Raw genomic sequence first — 21,007 nt, 5'->3', positions numbered from 1 at the left:
TCCACTACCCCCCCACCCCAAACAGACACACTGAAGAGTTGCAGAACTTCTGCTATGGTCAGAGAGCTCACTAAATGCTGGTTCTCCGGTATTGTTATGAGTTAAGTGAGACCTGAAAGGTTTAATTCAATTAGTCTCAAATTACATAAGAATTATTTCTGCTATAGAGCTCAGAATCCTGGCTGGTTTCTTTCTTCCTTTCCTTTTTCTTCCTTCCTTCCTTCTTTCCTTCCTTCCTTCCTTCCTTCCTACCATCCTCCCTCCCTCCCTCCCTCCCTCCCTCCCTCCCTTCCTTTCTTTGTTCCTTCCTTCCCTTCCTCTCTTTCTTCCTCTATCTTTCTCTTTCTTTCTTCCTTCCTTCCTTCCTTCCTTTCTTTCTTTCTTTCTTTCTTTCTCTCTCGAGACTGAGAGGCAGAAAGACAGAGAGATAAAGGGAGAGAGAGATAAAGAGAGAGAGAAAGAGACTTCTTTCAATGAGGTGAGGCTAGCAGAACTCAAACCTGGGTAGTGCACATGGTTAAACAGCACACTACCTCAAACGAGCAGTTTCACTAACCACGGAGTTCTGGTTCTTAACATATTTCATAGAGCACACTTTTGCATGAAATCAGAAAGCTGAGACCCAGTAGCTGAACACAGATTCTAGGTGTGAAGAAAGTCTCCCCTTTAGTATCCTTGTTGAATGGAGGGATGGAGGGATAGAGGGAGGGAGGGAGAGAGAGAGAGAGAGAGAGAGAGAGAGAGAGAGAGAGAGAAATAACTATTCAGAGTGGGATCTACCTTCTCCATTCATTTACTTTCCTCCACCACGGTCCTTCCTTTCCCTCCCCAGACACCATAGCAAGAGGCGAGAGTCCCAGTAATTTGTGTCTCAGTAAGAAGAGACATACTTGATTTCTTTATTTGTCTATAATCCCTTCTTAAATCACAAAAAGCTATTTGCCTTTATAAATCTCCTCAGCAGTGAGCTCTCTGGGATAATTATGTGTAATATATATTTATGGTTTTACTTCTTAAGCCCAATGCTAACAACAAAAAAAGAAAGATCAGCTTCTCTAAGCCCACTCCTCAAAAATCATTTTCCACTCCTCCCAGGTCTGTAGCAGTGTGTACACTGGACTTTCCTTTATCAGCAAGAACAGTGTTGGATTGGGAGCACATTCCTGGGACTCAGAACTCTTTGAGTTTTTCACAGATATGTCCTTGCTAGTTTAAGGAACTTGGGGCATATTCCCAAATGCTCTGAGTCTGTTTCCTCATTCTTTCAATGGAAATGCTAACATCCTTGAAGAGGTTGTGAAGAATAAATAAGCTATCACTAGGTGGATAAACCTAGAATGTGATAGATATTCAGTGAGTGGAGAGTTTCCTTTCCCCACCAGGGGTTGGAGGTAATAACTAGGATGTTACAGAGCTCTCTCTCTCTTTCTCTGTTTCTTCCCACTCTGTCCCTCTCTCTCATGAGCTCATAGTGTATCCTCCACCCACATGACCAGTCATCATCTTTGTAAATTGCTAATTAACAAACCAGCCCGAGGCACCAGGCATGATGGGCACTTAGCATCCGTTCCCTGATGTATCATTTCAATTTTTTTTTTTTCGGTTTAGTTTAATTTTTGCAAATATCTATGGCTCTCTGAAAGGGCCCTAACACCAGATGGTCTGGTCCTGCGACGTTGAATTCACCCCTATTAATCTGCTTGGTCAGCATCTCTTCCCATCTCCTTGCTGTATTTTTTAGGAATGCATCTGTCTGGAAGAGGCATCTATTATATTTACTTTAACTAGCCTCATTTGGCAAGGTGGCTGGGAGTTTCAGTACAGGAGAAAACAGCTTTGATTATATTGCTTTTGTTTGCTGTGTGAACTCTTTCCTCTCCTGACAACTAAGGTGACGAAAGTTTGTGTAGGCATCTGTGGTGCAACTGACACACAGTCCTGCAGAACACGCCAGCCCCCGGCACATGCTGCTTCATGCCATCTCCTCATCTGAAAACAATGTCTGGCTTCCCCATCACTTTCCTCTAGTGCATTTCATCAGATGGACTTCTCTGGTGGGAGGTCCTGGGAGGAATTCATCTGGGCCACACATCTTCACCGGGATAAGGAATGTCCTCCAGATACATATCATGGTGACCAAGGGCCTCATCTTCATGTGTACCATTATCCTTTCTTCCTTTGCCTCCTGCACAGCCTCCTTTCCTGCCTCTAGGCCTTCCCACCCCCATCCATTCACCATGCTGCAGCTGCACAAATCTAGTCATGACATCACCTTTATTTAACCTCTTGCTGACCCCCCATTGCCCTCAAGAATGAGCTCAAAGTCTATATAAGGTACAAGGCAGAACCAAGCTTGCTACTGACCTCTTATAGTCTATGCCCCAGTCTTAGTGAACTTTTGCAGTTTTTCTTTTCCATTCATTTCTTAATCTACCCATTAACCTATCTCAATCCATCCACCCATTCCTCCACCTTGATAATTACTAGACTCTGGGATGGACACTGGGAAGTCACTAATGAGCAGTAATAGTCACAGTCTGCCTTTCACAGAGAATCAGGTCTAGAGGGGAGACAGGCTTTCAGATAATTTCCCACAGTGTGCAATCAGCGCCAGGTGCTGTGAGCTGTGTGGACATAAGGGTTACATGACAGGATGATGTGATCTAGCCTGGGACCCAGACAGGGTCCCTGAGAGACAAGTTAATCACGAGTTGGAGAGAAGTTGTAGCCAGGGTGATGGGAGCACCCTGTGCAGGAGGGAACTAAACAGCTTAGTCAGTGGGTCTGGAGCACAGGGAAGCCCAGAGGACTCTTGAGGGAGGGGGATGTAGAGAAGGAGGGGGAACCAGGCTAAAACATGTAAGTTGCACATAGGGATGGGAGTTCTAGCCAGGAGCCATGAGAAGTACCTGAAATGTAGGCACAATGGGATGATGAAACAGAGATGTACTTAGAGAAGATAACGAATTGTGTGACAGGGAGATTGTCTGACCAAAGAATGCAAGGGAGAATGTGGGTTGGCTCCACAGGACACAGCAGTGTAGCCTGGGTGGCAGTTATATCAGGAAAGCATGTTTGATGGGATTGATGGTGAGTGGATATGGGGTGGTAGCTGAGAGAGCTCGAGGTGTGCGGCTGGGCTCACTCACCTGTGAGGGTGGCTCTGGTGGTGGGGCCCAGGCTTTTGGGGACCAGAAGCTCATGGTACTGCTCGCCCGCCAGGGTGCTGTACACCACCTTGTACTCTTGGGCCTCAGCCTCACTGTTGTCCCACTCTAGGTCAAGGCTGGTGGCTGTGCGGGAACCCACTCTCAGGTTCTTGGGGGCATCAATCTCTACAAAGAGTCAGAAGTACCAAATCACAAAGTGCATTTGCAGAGCATCTTGACCTTTAACACACTCTGGTGAGACCCCACACCTTGTGACCTTTGACCTTACCTCTGCATGAACTCTGGGCTACCCCTAACCTTTGACCTCCACGTGAGCTAGGGCAGATGGGCCAGGAAGGGCTGAAAGTTGCACTGGGGGGTTAATTATCAACACCCTTTCTATTTTCTGCTTTTCCATCCAGAAATTCCAGGAACCTTCTAGAAGTTCAAATGGACTTTCATAATGAAGCAGTTGTCATAAGCTTCAGACAACATCAGGGAGCCCCCTCTAGGGGAACATAGAGGTGGCATTCAAAGTGGTGAAGACAGGAGAGAGCATCAAGATCAAATCTCACTGCCAAGAGGGCAGAAGAGGGTTGATGGCCAGATGATGGTATGGAAGCTGTCTTCTCCTGGGTTTACCTGCATGGCACTGGTGGCAGGGCACAGGGTAGGAAACTAAATGTCTCCATAGGACTGTGATGAAGGAAAAGAGTATGGGCACTGTGGTGGGGCCTCTGTTGGCCCCTAGCCCTGCCTCTGGTTGTAATGAGACTGCAGGCATGTCTTCTGACTTCACTGAGTCTTGGTGGCTACATCTGTCAACTGGGATAAAGACACTGACATTTCAGATTATTACACAGATTGGAAATTTCAAGGAAAGTTTGAAATGGGTCCCCAAGCCTGAGTGACTTCCTGTTGCCTCTAATGCTCTTCCTGAGCTTCCATGACACTGCCCCCATAGCCCACTCTTGTGAGTATCAAGAATCCCAGCACAAATGCTGGTGCCACTCACACAGGTGTATGGGGAGGGGAGAGAAAGGGGGTTTCTCTCTCTGCATCTTGGTTTACTTGCTAGAAACAACATATTACAATGTGCTGCCATGAAAAATGGTCACTTTGAAGGTTCTGAGGAGGTCAGGTCTGAGACCGGAATTGGACTTTGTGATAGACTTGTCATTGTTCTGAGAGAACCACTGTTAGGCTGTAGCAATTTGCAAAGACCAGGCAAGTACTTCCCACTGCTCCTTGTGAAACCAATCTGAATTAGGCTGCTTGCTTTATAGTGACATGGGCTCTGTTTAGCGGTGTAAACTGGTTGAGTTTGAGAGTAGATTTATAACTCTGCAGCTTTGTTTTCAGACAAATATTTCTTTCCTTAGAGTGGCCTTCAGCTGCTGGTGCTAAACTCTCACCACATAAGATGGAGACTTGTGGGAGGTCCCCAACTTTTATGTGGGAGGGGAGGTAAAAGAGTGAACTGGATTTGGGGTGTGTAAATTGAATAGGGCAAACAGAAACTAGGTTTGGGTTTATGAGGAAGCCTGTTATTTATAACTATAAACTACAGCTAAAAATTCCAGACTTAGAAAGTCTGGCTTTTGTTTTTTCTTGTTGGGGATCCTTAGGGGACATGTCCTATGACTGGGGACAGTGTTTTCTGTGAAAGAACCAGACAGTGCCAATGTCAGATGTCAAAAGATGCCAGACCTTCCACCTTCTGCAACCCATAATGTCCCTTGGTTCATACTCCCAGAGGGATAAAGAATAGGAAAGCTATCAGGGGAGGGGATGGGATACGGAGTTCTGGTGGTGGGAATTGTGTGGAGTTGTACCCCTCTTATCCTATGGTTTTGTCAGTGTTTCTTTTTTATAAATAAAAACTAAAAAAAAAAAAAAAAGCCAATCCTGAGAGGAAGATTTGAGACGACTCTCAGGATAGGGAGAGGTAAAAAGGTTTTTTCCCTCTAGTCTCAAGGCCTAACCTCCAGGAGGGCACCAAACAGGTGAAGGGAGACCCTGCAGGTGGGAACTGGGTGGTGGCTGCAGCATGTTACTAAGCCAGGGGTCAGGCCAGATATCTAGTGAGTCCCCTGCAAAGTGGGTAGAGCTGGAGGCTGTGGACTCTGTTCAGAGTCACAGCTAGTCTACAAAGCTCTAGTGAGACCAGGCAACTCTTTTGCTTTAAGTGTTCCACTGTTCCCTATTATAAACCTTCCTCACTGTCTGTAGGACTTTCATGTCCTGGTCCTGCCTGCTCTCCCCAGGCCCTCTGGGAGCCCCTGTTCTGACTCATCAGGCTCCAGATAAATGCCCTGGGGATGAGTTGGGTGCCTTGAGCAGTGTGGTCCAAAGGAGGTCTCCATTGGAGAGAAGGATCCCAGGAACCTCCTCTTCCCCTAAAAGAGGGCTGAGCCTCAAGCTGCTGTGGGCAGAGGTTAGGGCCTGACCTAGCTATTTCTTTGGTCAGCCTCTTTCCTAATTGCTAGCTTTGGTGTGTCTTCATCAGAACACTTTTCTCTTCCAGAGAAGCTCCAAGACCCAGGCAACTCACACACTTGCCTTGAAGGGAGCAAATCTCCACATTAATTGCCTGTGCAATTAGCATACTCCTGTATGGAAACCATCACCTGGAAAACACTTTGGCTAATTTGAATTTAAGCAGTGTTCTGGAATGATGGAGGGTCCTACTGTGAGGGTCTGGGTACACTCTTGTCATTCCCTGGCACCTAACAAGGCCGGGTCCACAAAGCTGATGTGCAAAGCCATTGTACCTCTCTACTATGTCCTTGTGCACCCCCCCCCCCCACACACACACACACACAGTGAGGGGCATAGTTTGGGGAAGCTGGCTGTGTTGAGACAGCAACCTCCCACTCTCTGCCAATCTGCCAGGCCCCCAGAAACAGAGAATCACACAGAACAGAACTGGGTGGGAGGGTGGGTGGGGGGAATGCTTCTCAGAGGTAGAGTAATTGTCTTGATAGGAATTTTCCTGGGCCACCAGCCAATCCTGCTTCCATCTTGTCAACCTGAACATCAAGAATTTGCTTTTCATCCTGCAGCTTGAGAGTGCTCTCCTCCTTTTCTGCCTCTTCAAACTCCTTATCAGAGCAAAACACAAAGAAATCACTTTGCAAACAAAAACTGTGTTGAGCAGAATACAGGCCCGGAGGCTCTGGGGAGATACCACCACCTGAGTAGGTTGTTGTAGGGGTGGGGGAGGGCAAACTGAACTGGCCCAGGAGAGACTAGGGAGGTTCCTCTTTATGCAGGGCCCTGAAGCAATTTGGGATTAAGTAATGAGAGGTGGGGAAAAGAGACAAGGGCTGTTGGGTGTAATATACCAAAACAAAGGACTCTGGAGAAGAATGGCAGGGAGGAGTTTGGTGGTGGAGATGGTGGGGGCTTTGGGGTCCTTATGCATGACAGTGTAAGGGGACCTAAGCTAAAGGTGAGAATGTTTTGCAGACCCCTATCAAAGGAGATGAAGGATTGTACCCAAGTGTCAACAACTATTCTATAAATCATTAGCTTACCCCCCCACCCATGAAATTATTTAAAAAAAAAAATGAAAAGAGACTAGGACAGAATTAGCTCCTTGGTGGTGGTGCCAGGAATTGAACCTGGGGCCTTTCTATGCTAATCAAGCGTTTTGCTGTCATGTATCCCTACATGGTCAATTTTTTTTTTTTTTTTTTTTGCCTCCAGGGTTATAGCTGGGGCTTGGTACCTGCACTAGGAATCCACTGCTCCTGGAGGGCATTTTCCCCATTTTTGTTGCCCTTGTTATGGTTGTTATTGTTGTTACAGCTGTTGTTGTTGGATAGGACAGAGAGAGATTGAGAGGGGAGGGTTAGATAGAGAGGGGGAAAGAACGATAGACAACTGCAGACCTGCTTCACAACTTGTGAAGCGACCCCCCTGCAGGTGGGGAGCCGGGGGTTAGAACCAGGATGCTTATTCAGGTCCCTGCGTTTTGCACCATGTGCGCTTAACCAGCGGCGCGACCACCCAGCCCCCTGGTCCCTTGTTTTATTAAGATATGATCTTAGTTACTGGGGATCCCAAGAAATATCTAGTAAAATAATCTGAGCAGTGGGATTTCGTATCCCCACTGGGGGGCGGGTTGCTGTCTAACATAGAGGCTGGAGAGAACATGTAAATGGGTCTCTTTCAGAATCCGGGTAGCCTTACCGGTGCTAAATTGGGTGGTGGTGGCCTGGCTTTCGTCGGGCCCACGCACGGCGCTGGCCCACACCTGGTACTGGGACCCGGGCCGTAGTGCCTGCACTGAGTACTGGCTCAGTGGGGGCTGCAGCCGGAAGGTGGTCTTCCCGCCTTCCCCACCCACCAGGCCGTACTTCAGGAGAACGAAGTCGACCTTGGCCCGAGGTGGTGTCCACTCCACGAAGGCCACGGTGTCTGAGACGTCACGGACCAGGATCTGTGTGGGCCCATCGATGACTGGGGAAGAGGGATCAGAGAGAAAAGAAAGTCTGAGAGATACGCCTTCATCAGCCTGCCAGGTTGGGCGGGGTAGGAGGCTGCGTGAGGGGGCCAGTCTCTGTTGCAGGTGGGGAAAGGATATTTGGGCAGAAAAACCTCTTTCCCAGGGATAAAGCTAACTTTTACATCTCCAAACCCTTTATCATAGTGGACAGTAGCAGAATGTGACTGTGGAATACAGAGGACCCTAACTGCAGGCAGCCTTGTAATTTTCATTTCCAAAACAGCCTGCCTGGAGGACACCAGTCTGAGTGTCAGATGAGGACTCCGTTTCACAGGAGGGGGTTGGTATAGGTCAGACCTTAGGAGAAGCAAACTAAACAATGTTTTCCTAAAAGCTGCAGGCAGGCTGGGAGCCACTGGAGTTTGCCCTGGGATAGCCACTCTCTGTGATGACCCCACACCAGCCAAGGAGGGATCAGCTTGACTCCAGCTTAGGCCTTCAGTTCCAAGCAAATACAATTTGACTTAAAGAGTCTTCTCTGTGACTCTGTACCCAAGCTCAAGATATTAGGCAGGAAAATTTCCATCATTGAAAGAAGTTCTGCTTTGATTTAATATATATTTCTAGAGCTGGCGCTTTTTAGTTTCAGTTTTAAGGAACTTCCAAATCAGAACATAGTGCAGACTTTGTGCAGTGGTTTGAGTCAAACTCTAGTGAAATCTCTTCTCTGCTTACTCTCAGTACTTTGGAAAAAAAGAATTGTACAGAGATTTTGTTCTCAGTCCTCTAACAAATTATCTCCTAGTCACGTCCAGCAGTCATGTCCTTCTAGTCATGTCTTGTAGTGCTGCTTTCTTGATATTTTAGGGGAGCAAAAACCCATGACCCTCAAAATATGCCATTGACAAATGGATGATTTCATAGTAGGGGCTGTGAAGACTGGATGGAGGTCTATTTTTTTGTTGTGTAATTAAATACTTATTATTATTATTTTACTAGAACACTGGTTAGCTCTGGCTTATGGCAGTGCTAGGGATTGAACATGGGATCTTGGAGCCTCAGGCATGAGAGCCTTTTTGTATAACCATTATGCTATCTCCCTAACTTTGGAGGTCTCTCTTGAAGGAAACTTTTCCCTGTAAACTCTCAGTAAAGTCACCTCTCTCCTTGTAGGGGAAAAACTACTCTCTTTTTCTTTACCAGTGAAGGCAGGACTTAAACCTGCATACTTCGTTTACTGTGTCCTCCCTGGTAACTTCCCCGAATGACCTCCCCTTTCTCCTTTCAAGATCTCAGTGGAGCTTTTCAAAGGTGGTATCTGAAACCATGTAGTGTGTTACTCGTTTTGTTTGTTTGTTTGTTAATTTTGCCACCAGGCTTATTGCTAGGGCTCAGTGCCAGCACTATGAATCCAGTGCTCCCAATGGCCTTTTTTTTTTCCTTTTTAAATTATTTAAAAATTTTTTTACTGGTTAGGACAGAGAGAAATTTAGAGGAGAGGGGGAGATAGAGAGGGAGAGAGAAAGATAGATACCTGCAGACCTGTTTCACCACTCATGAAACGTCCCCATTGTAGGTAGGGAGCGGGGTTTGAACCCAAGTCCTTGCATGGGTCCTTGTGCATGTATAACACAGTCTTTCTATGTCTCTCCCATGTGTGCAGGAGGTGGGCATGTTATTCACATACTTCCTTTTTTACTTTTTCTCTTATCAGTCTTCTGTTGCTTCTTGGATGGTTTATTCAGTCTCAGAAAAACCCAGAGGAATGCAGGACAACTCTCTTCACCCACCAAACTATCAAAGCACAGGAATAACTTGGAGACTTGGAAATATCCCATTTCAGATGCAGGGAACCTGCACATGTGATCACATCAGTTTCACAGGTTCTGGCATAACTTGGGGGAACAGAAATCTAGGAAAATTAGCCACTGGTGTCTGGAGAGAGCCTGGCAGAACCCCCCCCTTCAGGTCTTATGGTCTTAAAAAAAGTTTTCCCTAAAACATAGTTGGATATAGATCTTAAAGACTTTGGAGGGGTAGGGCAATCCTCTTTAGTAAAGAAAGTAGTCATAGATGGCTGTAAACCTTTTGAAATAGATAGAAGCAGTGCAGTCTTGGTTGGAGGGTGATTGCTCATGGGAGTAGGTGATTAGAAGCCAGGGTCCTTTCCTCAGGTGCCACTGTGCTCTAATGGAACATAATCTAATGGCACAACAGTTTCAAACCAAGGCTCTTTAGACTGAGCACAAGCTCTTGTACTTGTGCTGTTTAGTTTGAACCCAATTAGCAAAGCATGAAGCACTAATCTCCAAACACAGGCCCATTACATCTTGGTGTGTTTCCTTGCTGTCTCATTCATCCCTCATTCTGGACTGGTAACTCAGGGTGTCAACTTCTGTTTATGAATAATAAAGCTGCACCACTATTCACCCATCTCGGTTTTTGTTACTGAGGGGGAAAGTCACTTAACCTTCGAGTTCAGCTCTTCCATCAATAAAATGAGAACTCAAAATGATACCTGGTACTATTTATAACTTTGTCAAAATTCTTGGTGAGAGCACATGCCTAAGCCTCATATCTACTAATTTACAGAACTGAGGTTGTACAGCCTTTGTTAACTAAGGAAAACAGTACGGCAAAGCATGACACCACTAATGAATCAAACTTAGAAATATGGAGAACTTTCATGAGGTGAATTGTGAGGATGAAACAATAACCAATCTCTGTTGTCACCTTGAGCAGTGACCCAGCCCATGTGTACCAGTTTTGAATGATTGATTTCCCATTGCTGTCACTTCTAAGCAGATGCGTATGCAGCAGGCACTGGGCACTTGAGCTCATCAACACAGTGCTAATCCCTTTGTGTGCTTTATCTAATTTAATCCTCACATGAGCTCAACAAAGGAGGTATTATTGTTCATCATGCTGAAATGAATTGATGTCTGGAAAGAGTAAGATGACATTCTCCAAATCTCACAAGTTCAAGACCTTAGGGGTTGGCAAATGAGTTCTCATAAGGAGTAGGAACAGAAGACATACAGAGGAAATCTTAGTGAGGAATCACCCCCATGCAATACTCTCCAGATTTTTTTTTTTTTTCTCCTCCAGGGTTATTGCTGGGCTTGGTGCCTGCACCATGAATCCACTGCTCCTGGAGGCCATTTTTCCCCCTTTTTGTTGCCCTAGTTGTTGCAGCCTCGTTGCGGTTATTATTGCCATTGTTGACGTTGCTTTGGTGTTGGACAGGACAGAGAGAAATGGAGAAAGGAGGGGAAGACAGAGAGAGAGGGGAGAGAAAGATAGACACCTGCAGACCTGCTTCACCGCCCGTGAAGCGACTCCCCTGCAGGTGGGGAGCCGGGGGCTCGAACCGGGATCCTTACTCCGGTCCCTGCGCTTTGCGCCACGTGCCCTTAACCCACTGCGCCACCGCCCGACTCCCTCCAGATTTCTGTACTTTGGAGAATAAGCAATAAGAATCTTAGTCCCTCTTTGTTTTTCTCCTTGGACCATGTGTAGTGCTTAACCCCAAGTAACCTACTGTGTCACCACAGGGAGCAGGGTTGGGGGTACTCACCAGTAGAGACGCTGGCTGAGGTTGGGGGGCTCCGGGATTGCTCTCTGAGAGCCACCACATTGACAATATATTCCTCCCCAGGCTTTAGTCCTGTCTGGTTGAAAGATGTCACATCACTGGGAAGTTGGGCAATCACCCCTCCTTCATTGTTCTGGTGAAGGAAGGAGAGGGGTAGAAATGGCAAAAGAGAAATATTACTAGGAAAGAAATCTAATGAGAGAAAGATGAAGACATGGACCACTGACTGTGAATTAGAAGTGGGGTGATGTATCTCTTTGCTCCATGCTGAGAGTTTGGGAGCAAGAACGACTCCCAGCAGGAACAGTGAGGAATCTACCACTCTCTAGGGACTTGCCAAATGGAGAACCAATTTTCAAGTACATTTCCTTGGTCTCTCTTGAGTTTTCTGAATTTCCGAACAAAAATTAATCATAGTGTGAAACAGATTGGTTCTTGTCAAAGATGAAGTGTTTGGTGGTCACATCTAACATCCACTAGGGTTTTGGTGTTTATCATCATAAGCTCACTCTTTGAGACTTAGAAGACTATACTGGCCCGTGGATATGCATGAATACCTTTAGGCACACACACAACAGGTTTAAAACTAAGAACTTCCAATTTTTATAGGAACCAGAGCTATTATTTTGTTGTATCTTGCTATAAAAGGTGCACCTCTTCTAGTGTCATGTTTTCTCATCACCCAGACAAGCTAGGAGTCAGTATGAGATATGAGGAAGAAGGAATGAAAGCACAGGACAAAGCATAAGATAAAGGAGTGCGAGAAGAGACAAATCAGTGCAAGAGGAAATGAGAAGGATCGCCTGGATGACAATGGGACCAGGATTTATTATCTACCTATCTGTCTGGAGTTGGAAGCAATATAGGCCAACCTGACAATGTTTGTTCTGCCTGACCAGCGGGGCTGGCATGGTTCCCTCAGCTCTCTTATAAACTCAGTTTCCTGTCATACTTCATATTTTAATACCATTTTTTATTGTTGTTGCTGCAGAGTGGTCACTTCAAGGCCATTTAAATGCAGAGAAGACATGGGTTATGATATTTGCACACATGTCTGTTAAAATCTTTAGCTACCAAGATGTGACTGTTGTTACCTAAGGGGGGGGGGACCTTGATTAGTGGTCAGAATCCTGGGACAAGAATTGGAGGTCTGTCTTTCTGTTTTTCTGCCTGACACCTACCTTCTGTCTGATAGCATTTATGTTTGCTCAGTCTAAGTCTTAGTCACTATCAACTAAGAAGACTAGATGTAAATTGAAGGGTCAGACTTGTCAACTTGAAGGTCATTTGTAAGTTCAATATCCACACCTCTAAAAATTTTATATTGTAAGGCTGGTGAAATCAGTCTTACCAGTTAAAAAAATGCCATCTGTCATTAAGTTTGATGAATGGTCAAAAGGACTCTTGATATTGAAAGATAGAGAGAGGCAAGGAGCACTTTGGAACTTTCTTCCCCTTTGGGTCAGAGGGTTTGAGAGAATATCAAAGGGGGGGGGAAGCCTGGAAAATTAGAATGAGGCAGGCACCTCTGGCAAGGTGCAAGTTTGTGTTAGAATTAATAAAGGAAAATACTACTTTAAAGAATAGAAGGCATCATAGGATCCTTTTAAAGTCAAAGACTAATCATGTTACTCATCTCATGGAAGTTATTCTCATTTCATGGGGTATATAAAGGCTTAGAAAGCAGAGGCCGTGCAAGGCAGGGGGGGGTTGGTGCACCTGTTTGGGGGCTATGTGACTCATCAGAGAAGCCACAGTTTTTGTAATCTTGGTTTTTACACTGGCAAAAGTTACAGTTGAATGAAAATGGGAGCTTTCTGGGCAGAGAACAGGGACTGGTATCTGTCTTCTGCATCTTCCTCTCACCCAAGGTCAGGTGTTAGACTTGGGGGTCTCTCTTATTAGTGTCTCTGCACCTCTTACTTAAGGCCACATCCTCAAACCGAGAAACTCCAGAGGGACCTCTATGCATCAGGTCTGGAGAGAGGTTGGGAAGCACCTTCTTTTTGCTCCATTTCCAGCTAAAGGAATGAATGTTGCCAGTAGGATCATTTACTATGGGTGCCATTACCTTTGGGATGAAGCTGATCTCCCAGCCATCAAAGGAGAAGGAGAAGGGTTCCCACTCCACCTCCACGGTGGTTTCTGTGATCATCTTGAAGCGGAGCCCTTGAGGGGTAGGGAGATCTGGAACACATCAATGTGAGGACATGTCATAGTTGTCTCAGGTGGAGTCAAAGAGAGTCCAGTGGGTTTTGTCTGGGTGCCCTCCTGCCTTGCCACAGGTCTCCTTGCAGACATGGCAGGTCCACAGACTAAAGGCTCTCTGCTCAGTGATTGTCCATACATTTTTTTGTCCATAAATTTGCAAATTTTGGTAAATAGCAACGAGTAAAGACTTCTGATGCTTTCTTTAACCTAGTGGGTTAATACAAAATATACAACTGACACTTTTGTTTCCTTTTTTAATGTGACCCATCTTGACATTCAATGGCATGCCTTTTTCTGAGAGCTCAGACACTGCTTTCAGAAACTGGAAGTATTCCTGAGAGGCCCTTAGGACCAACAACAGTATTTCCATTTCCCTCCTAGAAAGGGGGAGATGGTAGGCTTTGCTGAAGATGGGGAGTGAAGCAACTGCAGAAAAAAACAAAAAGAAAGGCTAGAGGGGCTGGTAGAGTACACACATCACTATCTGTGAGGACACAAGCTCAAGCCCTTGGTTCTCACCTGCAGGGGGTAACTTCACAAGCAGTGGAGCAGTGCTGCAGGTTTTTCTCCTCTCTCTTCATCTCTCACTCTTTCTCTCTCTCTCTCTTCCTCTCTCTCTCTCTTCCTCTCTATCTCTCTTTATCTCTCTCTGTCTCTCTCTTCCTCTCTCTCTGTCTTTAACTCCTTAAAAGGCTAGAGAATTTCTCCTGATGATGCAATGTGCAGTAAGAGCATTTTGTTTCTCTCGAATCCTTCAGTCTGTGAAAGCCTCCGTCTCCCATCTTGTGTGCAAAGCAAAAGATAGAAGGAGTTTGTGGGATTTTACTTTCAGCTCACTGTCACCTTCTCTCCCACTATTCCTCCATATTTCCTGTCTCCCTCTCTCACTCATGTATGCTTCACCTACCTTGCCTTTCCCACTTTGCTCTTTTGAATGAATTTATTCATTTAGAAGGAGAGAGTATAAAGACAACAATATTGTTCTCCAGAGACAAACTGCAGATTCAGTCTTGCCAACTGTGTATTCTACTTAGTAAGTCACCTTCCTAGCCCCTCTCCTCTCTCTTCCTAACTCCAAGCACATGCATGCATGCACAACACACACACACACACACACACACACACACACACACACACACCCCTATCCATTCTTCAAACAAGCACAGCTTTAGGGAAGTGATATCATCTTCCCTGAATCACAATAACATGACTTTTCTCAGTTCTCCAGGGCACCTGCTACCTTTTTGGTTTTACCTCCCTGGACACACTCCCATTGGAAATCTCAATATTTTACTTCCTTTTGGAAGTTTCCTGGTGCTTCTTGACTGAGAATCAGGACTGACACTGAACCTACTGAAAGCCATGCCAGGTGAGTTAATATGGTCTTGCTCTTGTCCGTTGGGTTCTTGCCTGAAGGGATGCTCTGAACTGACATCATAAATGCACCTGGAGATGGCAGCTCATCCCAGCATTACATGTGCCAGAGAGATGCACTTGGGAGCCAGGCCCAGCCTGGTTGAGGTGACTCACCCCAGAGCATGGCAGGAAAGCAGCAGATGGTGACCTGCCTCTCTGCACAACTGCAAATATGTAAAACTAGCTCTCAGACTCCAGAGGAATTTTAAAAAAGGTCAAATGTAAACAGAGATAATTATAGCCATATTAACAGAAGCAGCATTCATGGGGGAGTTCCACATTATAAATGAATCTTTGTTATGGAAAAAGCAAGGGGTTGAGATAACTTTTTAAACCCTGTCTCCTTTGGCCATCTCTGCTTCACAAACTTTAGAGCTCTGTTTAAGTCCTTGGGCCTCCATGAAGCTTTAGAAATTAACTCTCTCTATTTTGCCTTTACCATTTTTTAAAAATTATCTATTTGTTTATTGGATAGAGACAGTCAGAAATGGAGAGGAAGAGGAAGATAGAGAGGGAGAGAGTCAGAGAGACACCTGTGGCCCTGCTCTACCACTTGTGAAGCTTCCCCCCTGCAAGTGGGGAGCAGAGATTTGAACTGGGGTCCTTGTGCATTGCAGTGTGTGCTTCACCAGTTGAGCCACCACGTGGTCTCACCTTTACCATTTTTAAGTTTCCCACTGAACTATCTCTTCTGCCCCTATTCTTTTTAAATAAACAGACTGTACACATAAGCACATATATTCGTACTTAGACATGCACACACCCATACACATGCACATCTAGCTATAGGAGTTTTTCCTATTACAAATAAAGAAGAAAAACTTTTTTTCCCCTCATAGAGACCAGTTTGTTTTGCTCTTTGAGTCAGTCTGTAGCACTTTCTCCCCACTGAATATTTCTAAATTCTGCTTTAGAGCCTCAAATGGGATAATCAGAGTGGACTACCAATATACTGTGCTGGGGTAGGGAGATAACACTGTGGTTTGTGCAAAAAACTTACATGCCTAAGGCCCCATAAACCCAGAGTCAATCCTCTACACTGCCAAAAGTCAGAGCTAACCAGTATTTTGTCTCTTTCTCTCTCTGTCTCTGTCTCTCTCATCCTTGGTATTTTTCTTATTGAAAATAAATAAATTTTTTAAAGTATCATGCTAAACAGAAAACCATGAAAAAATAATGCCTCTTCTTTATAAAAAAAAAAACTGGGTACTGTCAATTGTGGTTTTAAACAAGATGCCCCCCCCCCCCAAAAGGGCGCAGCTCAGTTGGTAGAGTATAGGACTTGCATGCCTGAGGCTCCTAGTTTGATACCTGGCACCACATTATGGGGTGGTACTCTGACTCATCTGAAACTCTTTCTCTCTCTCTTTTTCCCTCATATGAAATAGATAAATCTTTAAACAAGGTTCCCCACTCTGCTATTCACTTGCCATCTGCAACATACCACTAAGCACTGGGTTAGAATATGTCCTGTTTCTTACATCCTGGACTTGAATCTCTAACTAGATTCACAGTATGTGTCAACCTCATACTTTCATTGACTTCTAATCAGACTCCAGCTGAGAACAAGTCAGAACTCCATCACCGAAGCACCTTTTGTCCAGGTAGTTCCATAATTTATGGGAGCCTCTGAATCAAGGAATGCTCCTTATCATCCTTAATATCCTTTATAATAATGTCCCTTCCCAAGTGGTCCCATCAGAACCCCTTCTGACAGTGATGATCACAAGAATCCCCGAGGAAATCAGAGAAGACACGATGTTCACAAATGCCCATGATCTCATGGAGGAGAAGGGAGCATGAGGCAGGATGGGGCAATGGGTACATACGGGTGGCCACCTTGGCAGTGATGGGGAGGCTGAGGATGTTGCTAATGACAGCGTAGACGCTGATGTTGTAGGTGAGACCTGGCTCCAGCTCCGTGATGCTGACGCCTGTCCAATCTCCAGGCACCCGCTGCTGGAGCTGGAGGCCCCCTGGGGCCGTCGGCTGGTAAGAGATCACATATTCTGTCACTGCCATCGGCCCATCCCATTCCAGCTCAATGGAATTGTCGCTGATACCGGCCACTCGCAAGTCCTCGGGAGGGGCCACTACCGGGAGGCAACACAGAAGCATGAGCTCAGAGGACTGTCCACCCCATTCCGACTCCCCTTCCTCCTCATCCTCCACTTGCCTTCCTCCCCCTCCTCTCACCCACATGCCCTGGTTGTGTTCTTCTTAGTTCTGGGGAGTTTGAGATGTTGATAGCTCCCTTCGAGAGCAAGTTATCTTTTCTGAGTCTCTTTCTCCCCGTGACCATAAGTTGATGGTGGTTTGGAGTCAGTCCCTATAGCTCATGAAAGTTTATCATCATATGCTTAGAAAGTTTGAAAGTCAGTTGTTTAATACCACTATCATTAAATTTATACCACATTGTTAACTTTCAATTAGGTAAATTATATTAAAAACAAAGGTAGTAAATACTCAAGCTCATCTCTGTCAAGTCCTTTCAGCACATTTACATCCATACCCTTAAGATAACTTATACCTGCTATATCCCTCTGACAGAAACACAAGACAATTGGGTGCTATACATCTGTTCCTGACTCTACCTCTTGTGATACTGAGTTGATAATTTGAGTTGGTCACAGATAATATTTACACCACAGAAACTGGAAAATGCTACAAATCAGGGATTTTGACTTTTTCCCTTTGAAAGGCAGTTGTGAGGTATTTAGCAGCATGTGAGTAGCCAAAAACATTAGTAGTTTAATAAGTTATTGTCATTTGATTACTGTGAGGGCCAATAATCAGTTTGGCAATCAATTATGATTGCAATAAAATTGCTATCTTGCAATATCCAAGAAGCTAAAATAGTAAATCTTGATCTCATGGATGAATTAAATCACTTAATACTCTTTTATTGTGCCATCTTCCCTTTTAAAAAGAAGTCATTTTAGTTTTGAAAAATACATAACCTGGTCAAGCTAATTTTGATTAGTCTCAATGTTGAGAATGATGATACAAAAGCATTCTTGCTTTTCTTTCTTGTTCTACTTCTCAAAGAATCACCAATGATTCAATCATGTGGAAATGGCCTTTCAAGTATGACACTCTTGGGAGGTGAAGATTCACAAACAGTTTGAATTGTAAAACATTGTAACTAAGACCAGTTAGGAGGCTAGCTCCAGTATGCTTATAATGGGACCTGCCCAGAGAGATCAAATCAAACCATCAAGCTGATGTTTAAATAGTAATAATTAAACTATAAGTGTTTATGTCATAGGGCTTGGGTTAATTTAAGAGATGTTAGTAGTTATCATTTCTTCTGCATATTTCCTCTCTCTCTCTTTCTATACAAATACATATTTTTTAACCAGAGCACTGCTCAGTTCTGGCTTATAGTGGTGGTCGAAATTGAACTCAGGACCTCAGAGTCTGTTATGAAAGTTTGTTACATAAGCTTCTGTGCTATGTCCCTTGCCTTCTCAGCTTTTTAAGAGTAGAGGACTGAACTACCTGTTGTTTCCAGGATTTAAATTTTTTTTTTTTTTTAACCAGAGCACTGCTCAGCTCTGGCTTATGGTGGTGCAGGGAATTGAATCTGGGACTTCGGAACCTCAGGCATGAGAGTCTGTTTGCATGACCATTATGCTATCTACTCCTGCCTGGTTTCTAGGATTTTGAGAGTGGAGGTACTTGCCCTTTAAGTAGGACTTTCACCTGTACCCTCAAATCCTCAGTAGGCATAGGAAAGAGGAGTCCTTAACTTTTCCTTCCATTTCCAGTCTTCTGGGATGGAAATTAATAACATATGCTTCCAATTTTGGGCATTTGATTTCATTGCTCCTGCCTCAGATGACTCATTATAGAAAGAAGTCTAGACAGCAGAGCTGCCTTTGGCTGGATAGCAAATGTTGACCCAAACAAAAGATTTAACATTTATTTAAAAATTATAAAACTAAATACAGGTGGCAAATACAGAAGATAGGATTGGAATTCAGGCAGTATAATGTAGAAGCTCTTAGACAGTATACAATACTACTTCATATCTACATTGCATTTCACAATCTGTAAAACAGTCAGACAGACTCTTGAATTTTAAGAAATCCCATAGTAGCAGTTCTATGAGAAAGAAATTGGGTTAATATTACTATCTCAGCTTTACAAATGGGGAAACTAAGTCCCAGATTAAGGGAGTTATCCAAAATTAGGAAACTGGAGGGGAAGAACTGATTCTTATGCCCAGATCATCTCACTGAATGTTCTAGTCCCTACAATTTGCAGAACAGGTACTAGATTATGCCAGATGTCTTCTTTTGCTTATATACAGTCACCCAAAACAAGTTATAGCAAAAAACAATTCAGACTATCTTTTAGGATGTGAAATCTAGGCATGTACATATTCTAGAGGGAAAAAATTGCCTTTTAAAAAGCTTCTCTTGTGCCTGCCTCTTCTGAGTTAACATCCTCATTCCAAATTTTGTGCGTGGGACAGAAATATTCCTCCCAAATTTCAAGTCACCAATAACTCAGAGCATTTGGGACTATTTATTGTATTTCTTTTCAGTTTCATCTTTTAGAAAGTAAAGCTTTCACACACACACACACACACACACACACACACACACACACACACACACAAAGAAAATAAAACTAACAATGACATGGAGGGTAATCCAAGCAGATAATTTTGGGATTTTAGAGCTAAGAAATTAGATGAGAGAGATAGCATAATGGTTGTGCAAAAAGACAATGTCTGAAGCTTCAAAGTCCCTGGTTCAATACCCCATACCACCATAATTCAGAACTGAGCAGATAAATATAAGTAAATAAAATAAAACAAAGGTTTTTTTAAAGCTTTTTTAAAATATTTATTTTATTTATTTGTTGCCCTTGTTGTTTTATTGTTGTAGTTATTATTGTTGTTGTTGGATAGGACAGAGAGAAATGGAGAGAGAAGGGGAAGACAGAGAGGAGGAGAGAAAGATAGACACCTGCAGACCTGCTTCACCGCCTGTGAAGGGACTCCCCTGCAGGTGGGGAGCCGGGGTTCGAACCAGGATCCTTATGCCGGTCCTTGTGCTTTGCGCCACCTGCGCTTAACTCACTGTGCTACAGCCCGACTCCCCAAAACAAAGTTTTTTTTAAGGAACAGAAGAAGTTTTAATCTTGAGAACTAAACATTAAAAAAAAAACTGGAGTAACTTTTATTTGTGTTACATTGTATGATCTGTGGATTCAAGTGGACTGACCATGTTTAATTATGCCATATTCCACCTTTAAGCCACCAGAAATCTTGTGATTTGTTGAGTTAGATGTAATGAAAAAATGGAGTCATACTTCAATTAATTTTGGTTGGAAAAGTTTTTTCTTGTGGTTGTGCTTTGTTGTACAGAGAGGTGGAAGTGAGGAAGGACACAATATCCCTCCTATTCTCCTGTGCCATTTTTCACTGTGCAGGATTAGAGATTTTGATATATCCTAGTGGCAAATTGCTTTTATCTTGAGATTGAGCTTTATGGAAAACATCATCTCTACTTCTGGAAGAGAAAGTGATGATGGGGAATGGATATGGGAGATATGGCACAGTTGTAGAACCAAGGAGTTACATAAGTAAGGTCCTGAGTGCTATCCTTAGTGGTATATATGTCCAGTAATGTTGTAGTTCTCATTATCTCTCATCAATAATATTTTTTAAAAGTAACAACTAGGTGGTTCTTGGTGGATGTACTCATGGGAGCCCAGTAGAAGTGACCATCAACACTTGTCCTCTACCTCAGCAGCATCTGTGTCCGTAGGATGCCAGTCATTCTTACAAAAGGAAATGGAACTGAACTACAAAGTAAACTGGAAAAGAGCAATCTGCCTTGACTTTGTGCATTTGGGCTGGGGCCAAGTCTTATGAGCTTGACTTTCTTTGGGTTTCCAACCTGGAAACATAGACAAGAGCTGGTCATCTCTAGAGTCAGATGGCCACTAGAGCATCAAGGCTGGCCCTTTGCAGTGATTCCATGCTGCCAGCTCTTTGCAACCCATGGCTTTGCACATGTGTGATGAGAGTAGCTGGGATTCATCCCAAGCAGTATCTTGCTCAAGAAGTGAGTGAGTTCAAGTGTTAAACATTGGACTGGCTGGAGGCTGGCAGCAGTGACTCTCCACACTCAAACTGAAGTGCAGTGAAGGACTTTCTGGGTCAGC

General features: G+C 44.2%; 1 protein-coding gene across 1 annotated transcript in view; it reads right to left on the bottom strand.

Moving 5' to 3' along the window:
• The window catches only part of TNR (tenascin R), a 285,470-nt gene that overhangs the window by 38,138 nt on the left and 226,325 nt on the right, over positions 1-21,007 (bottom strand). Inside the window, exons 5-9 of the mRNA XM_007525207.3 lie at positions 16,654-16,917; positions 13,269-13,384; positions 11,180-11,330; positions 7,347-7,616; positions 3,150-3,335 (exon numbers count right to left, since the gene is read on the bottom strand). Of these exons, the coding sequence (XP_007525269.1) occupies positions 3,150-3,335; positions 7,347-7,616; positions 11,180-11,330; positions 13,269-13,384; positions 16,654-16,917 (987 nt within the window). The remainder of the gene's footprint in view (positions 1-3,149; positions 3,336-7,346; positions 7,617-11,179; positions 11,331-13,268; positions 13,385-16,653; positions 16,918-21,007) is intronic.

This window comes from Erinaceus europaeus, chromosome 9 (genome assembly GCF_950295315.1).
Source record: "Erinaceus europaeus chromosome 9, mEriEur2.1, whole genome shotgun sequence".
Classification (NCBI taxonomy): Eukaryota; Metazoa; Chordata; class Mammalia; order Eulipotyphla; family Erinaceidae; genus Erinaceus; species Erinaceus europaeus.
Note: the sequence above shows the minus strand (reverse complement) of the source record. Positions and strands in the feature narration are given on the sequence as shown.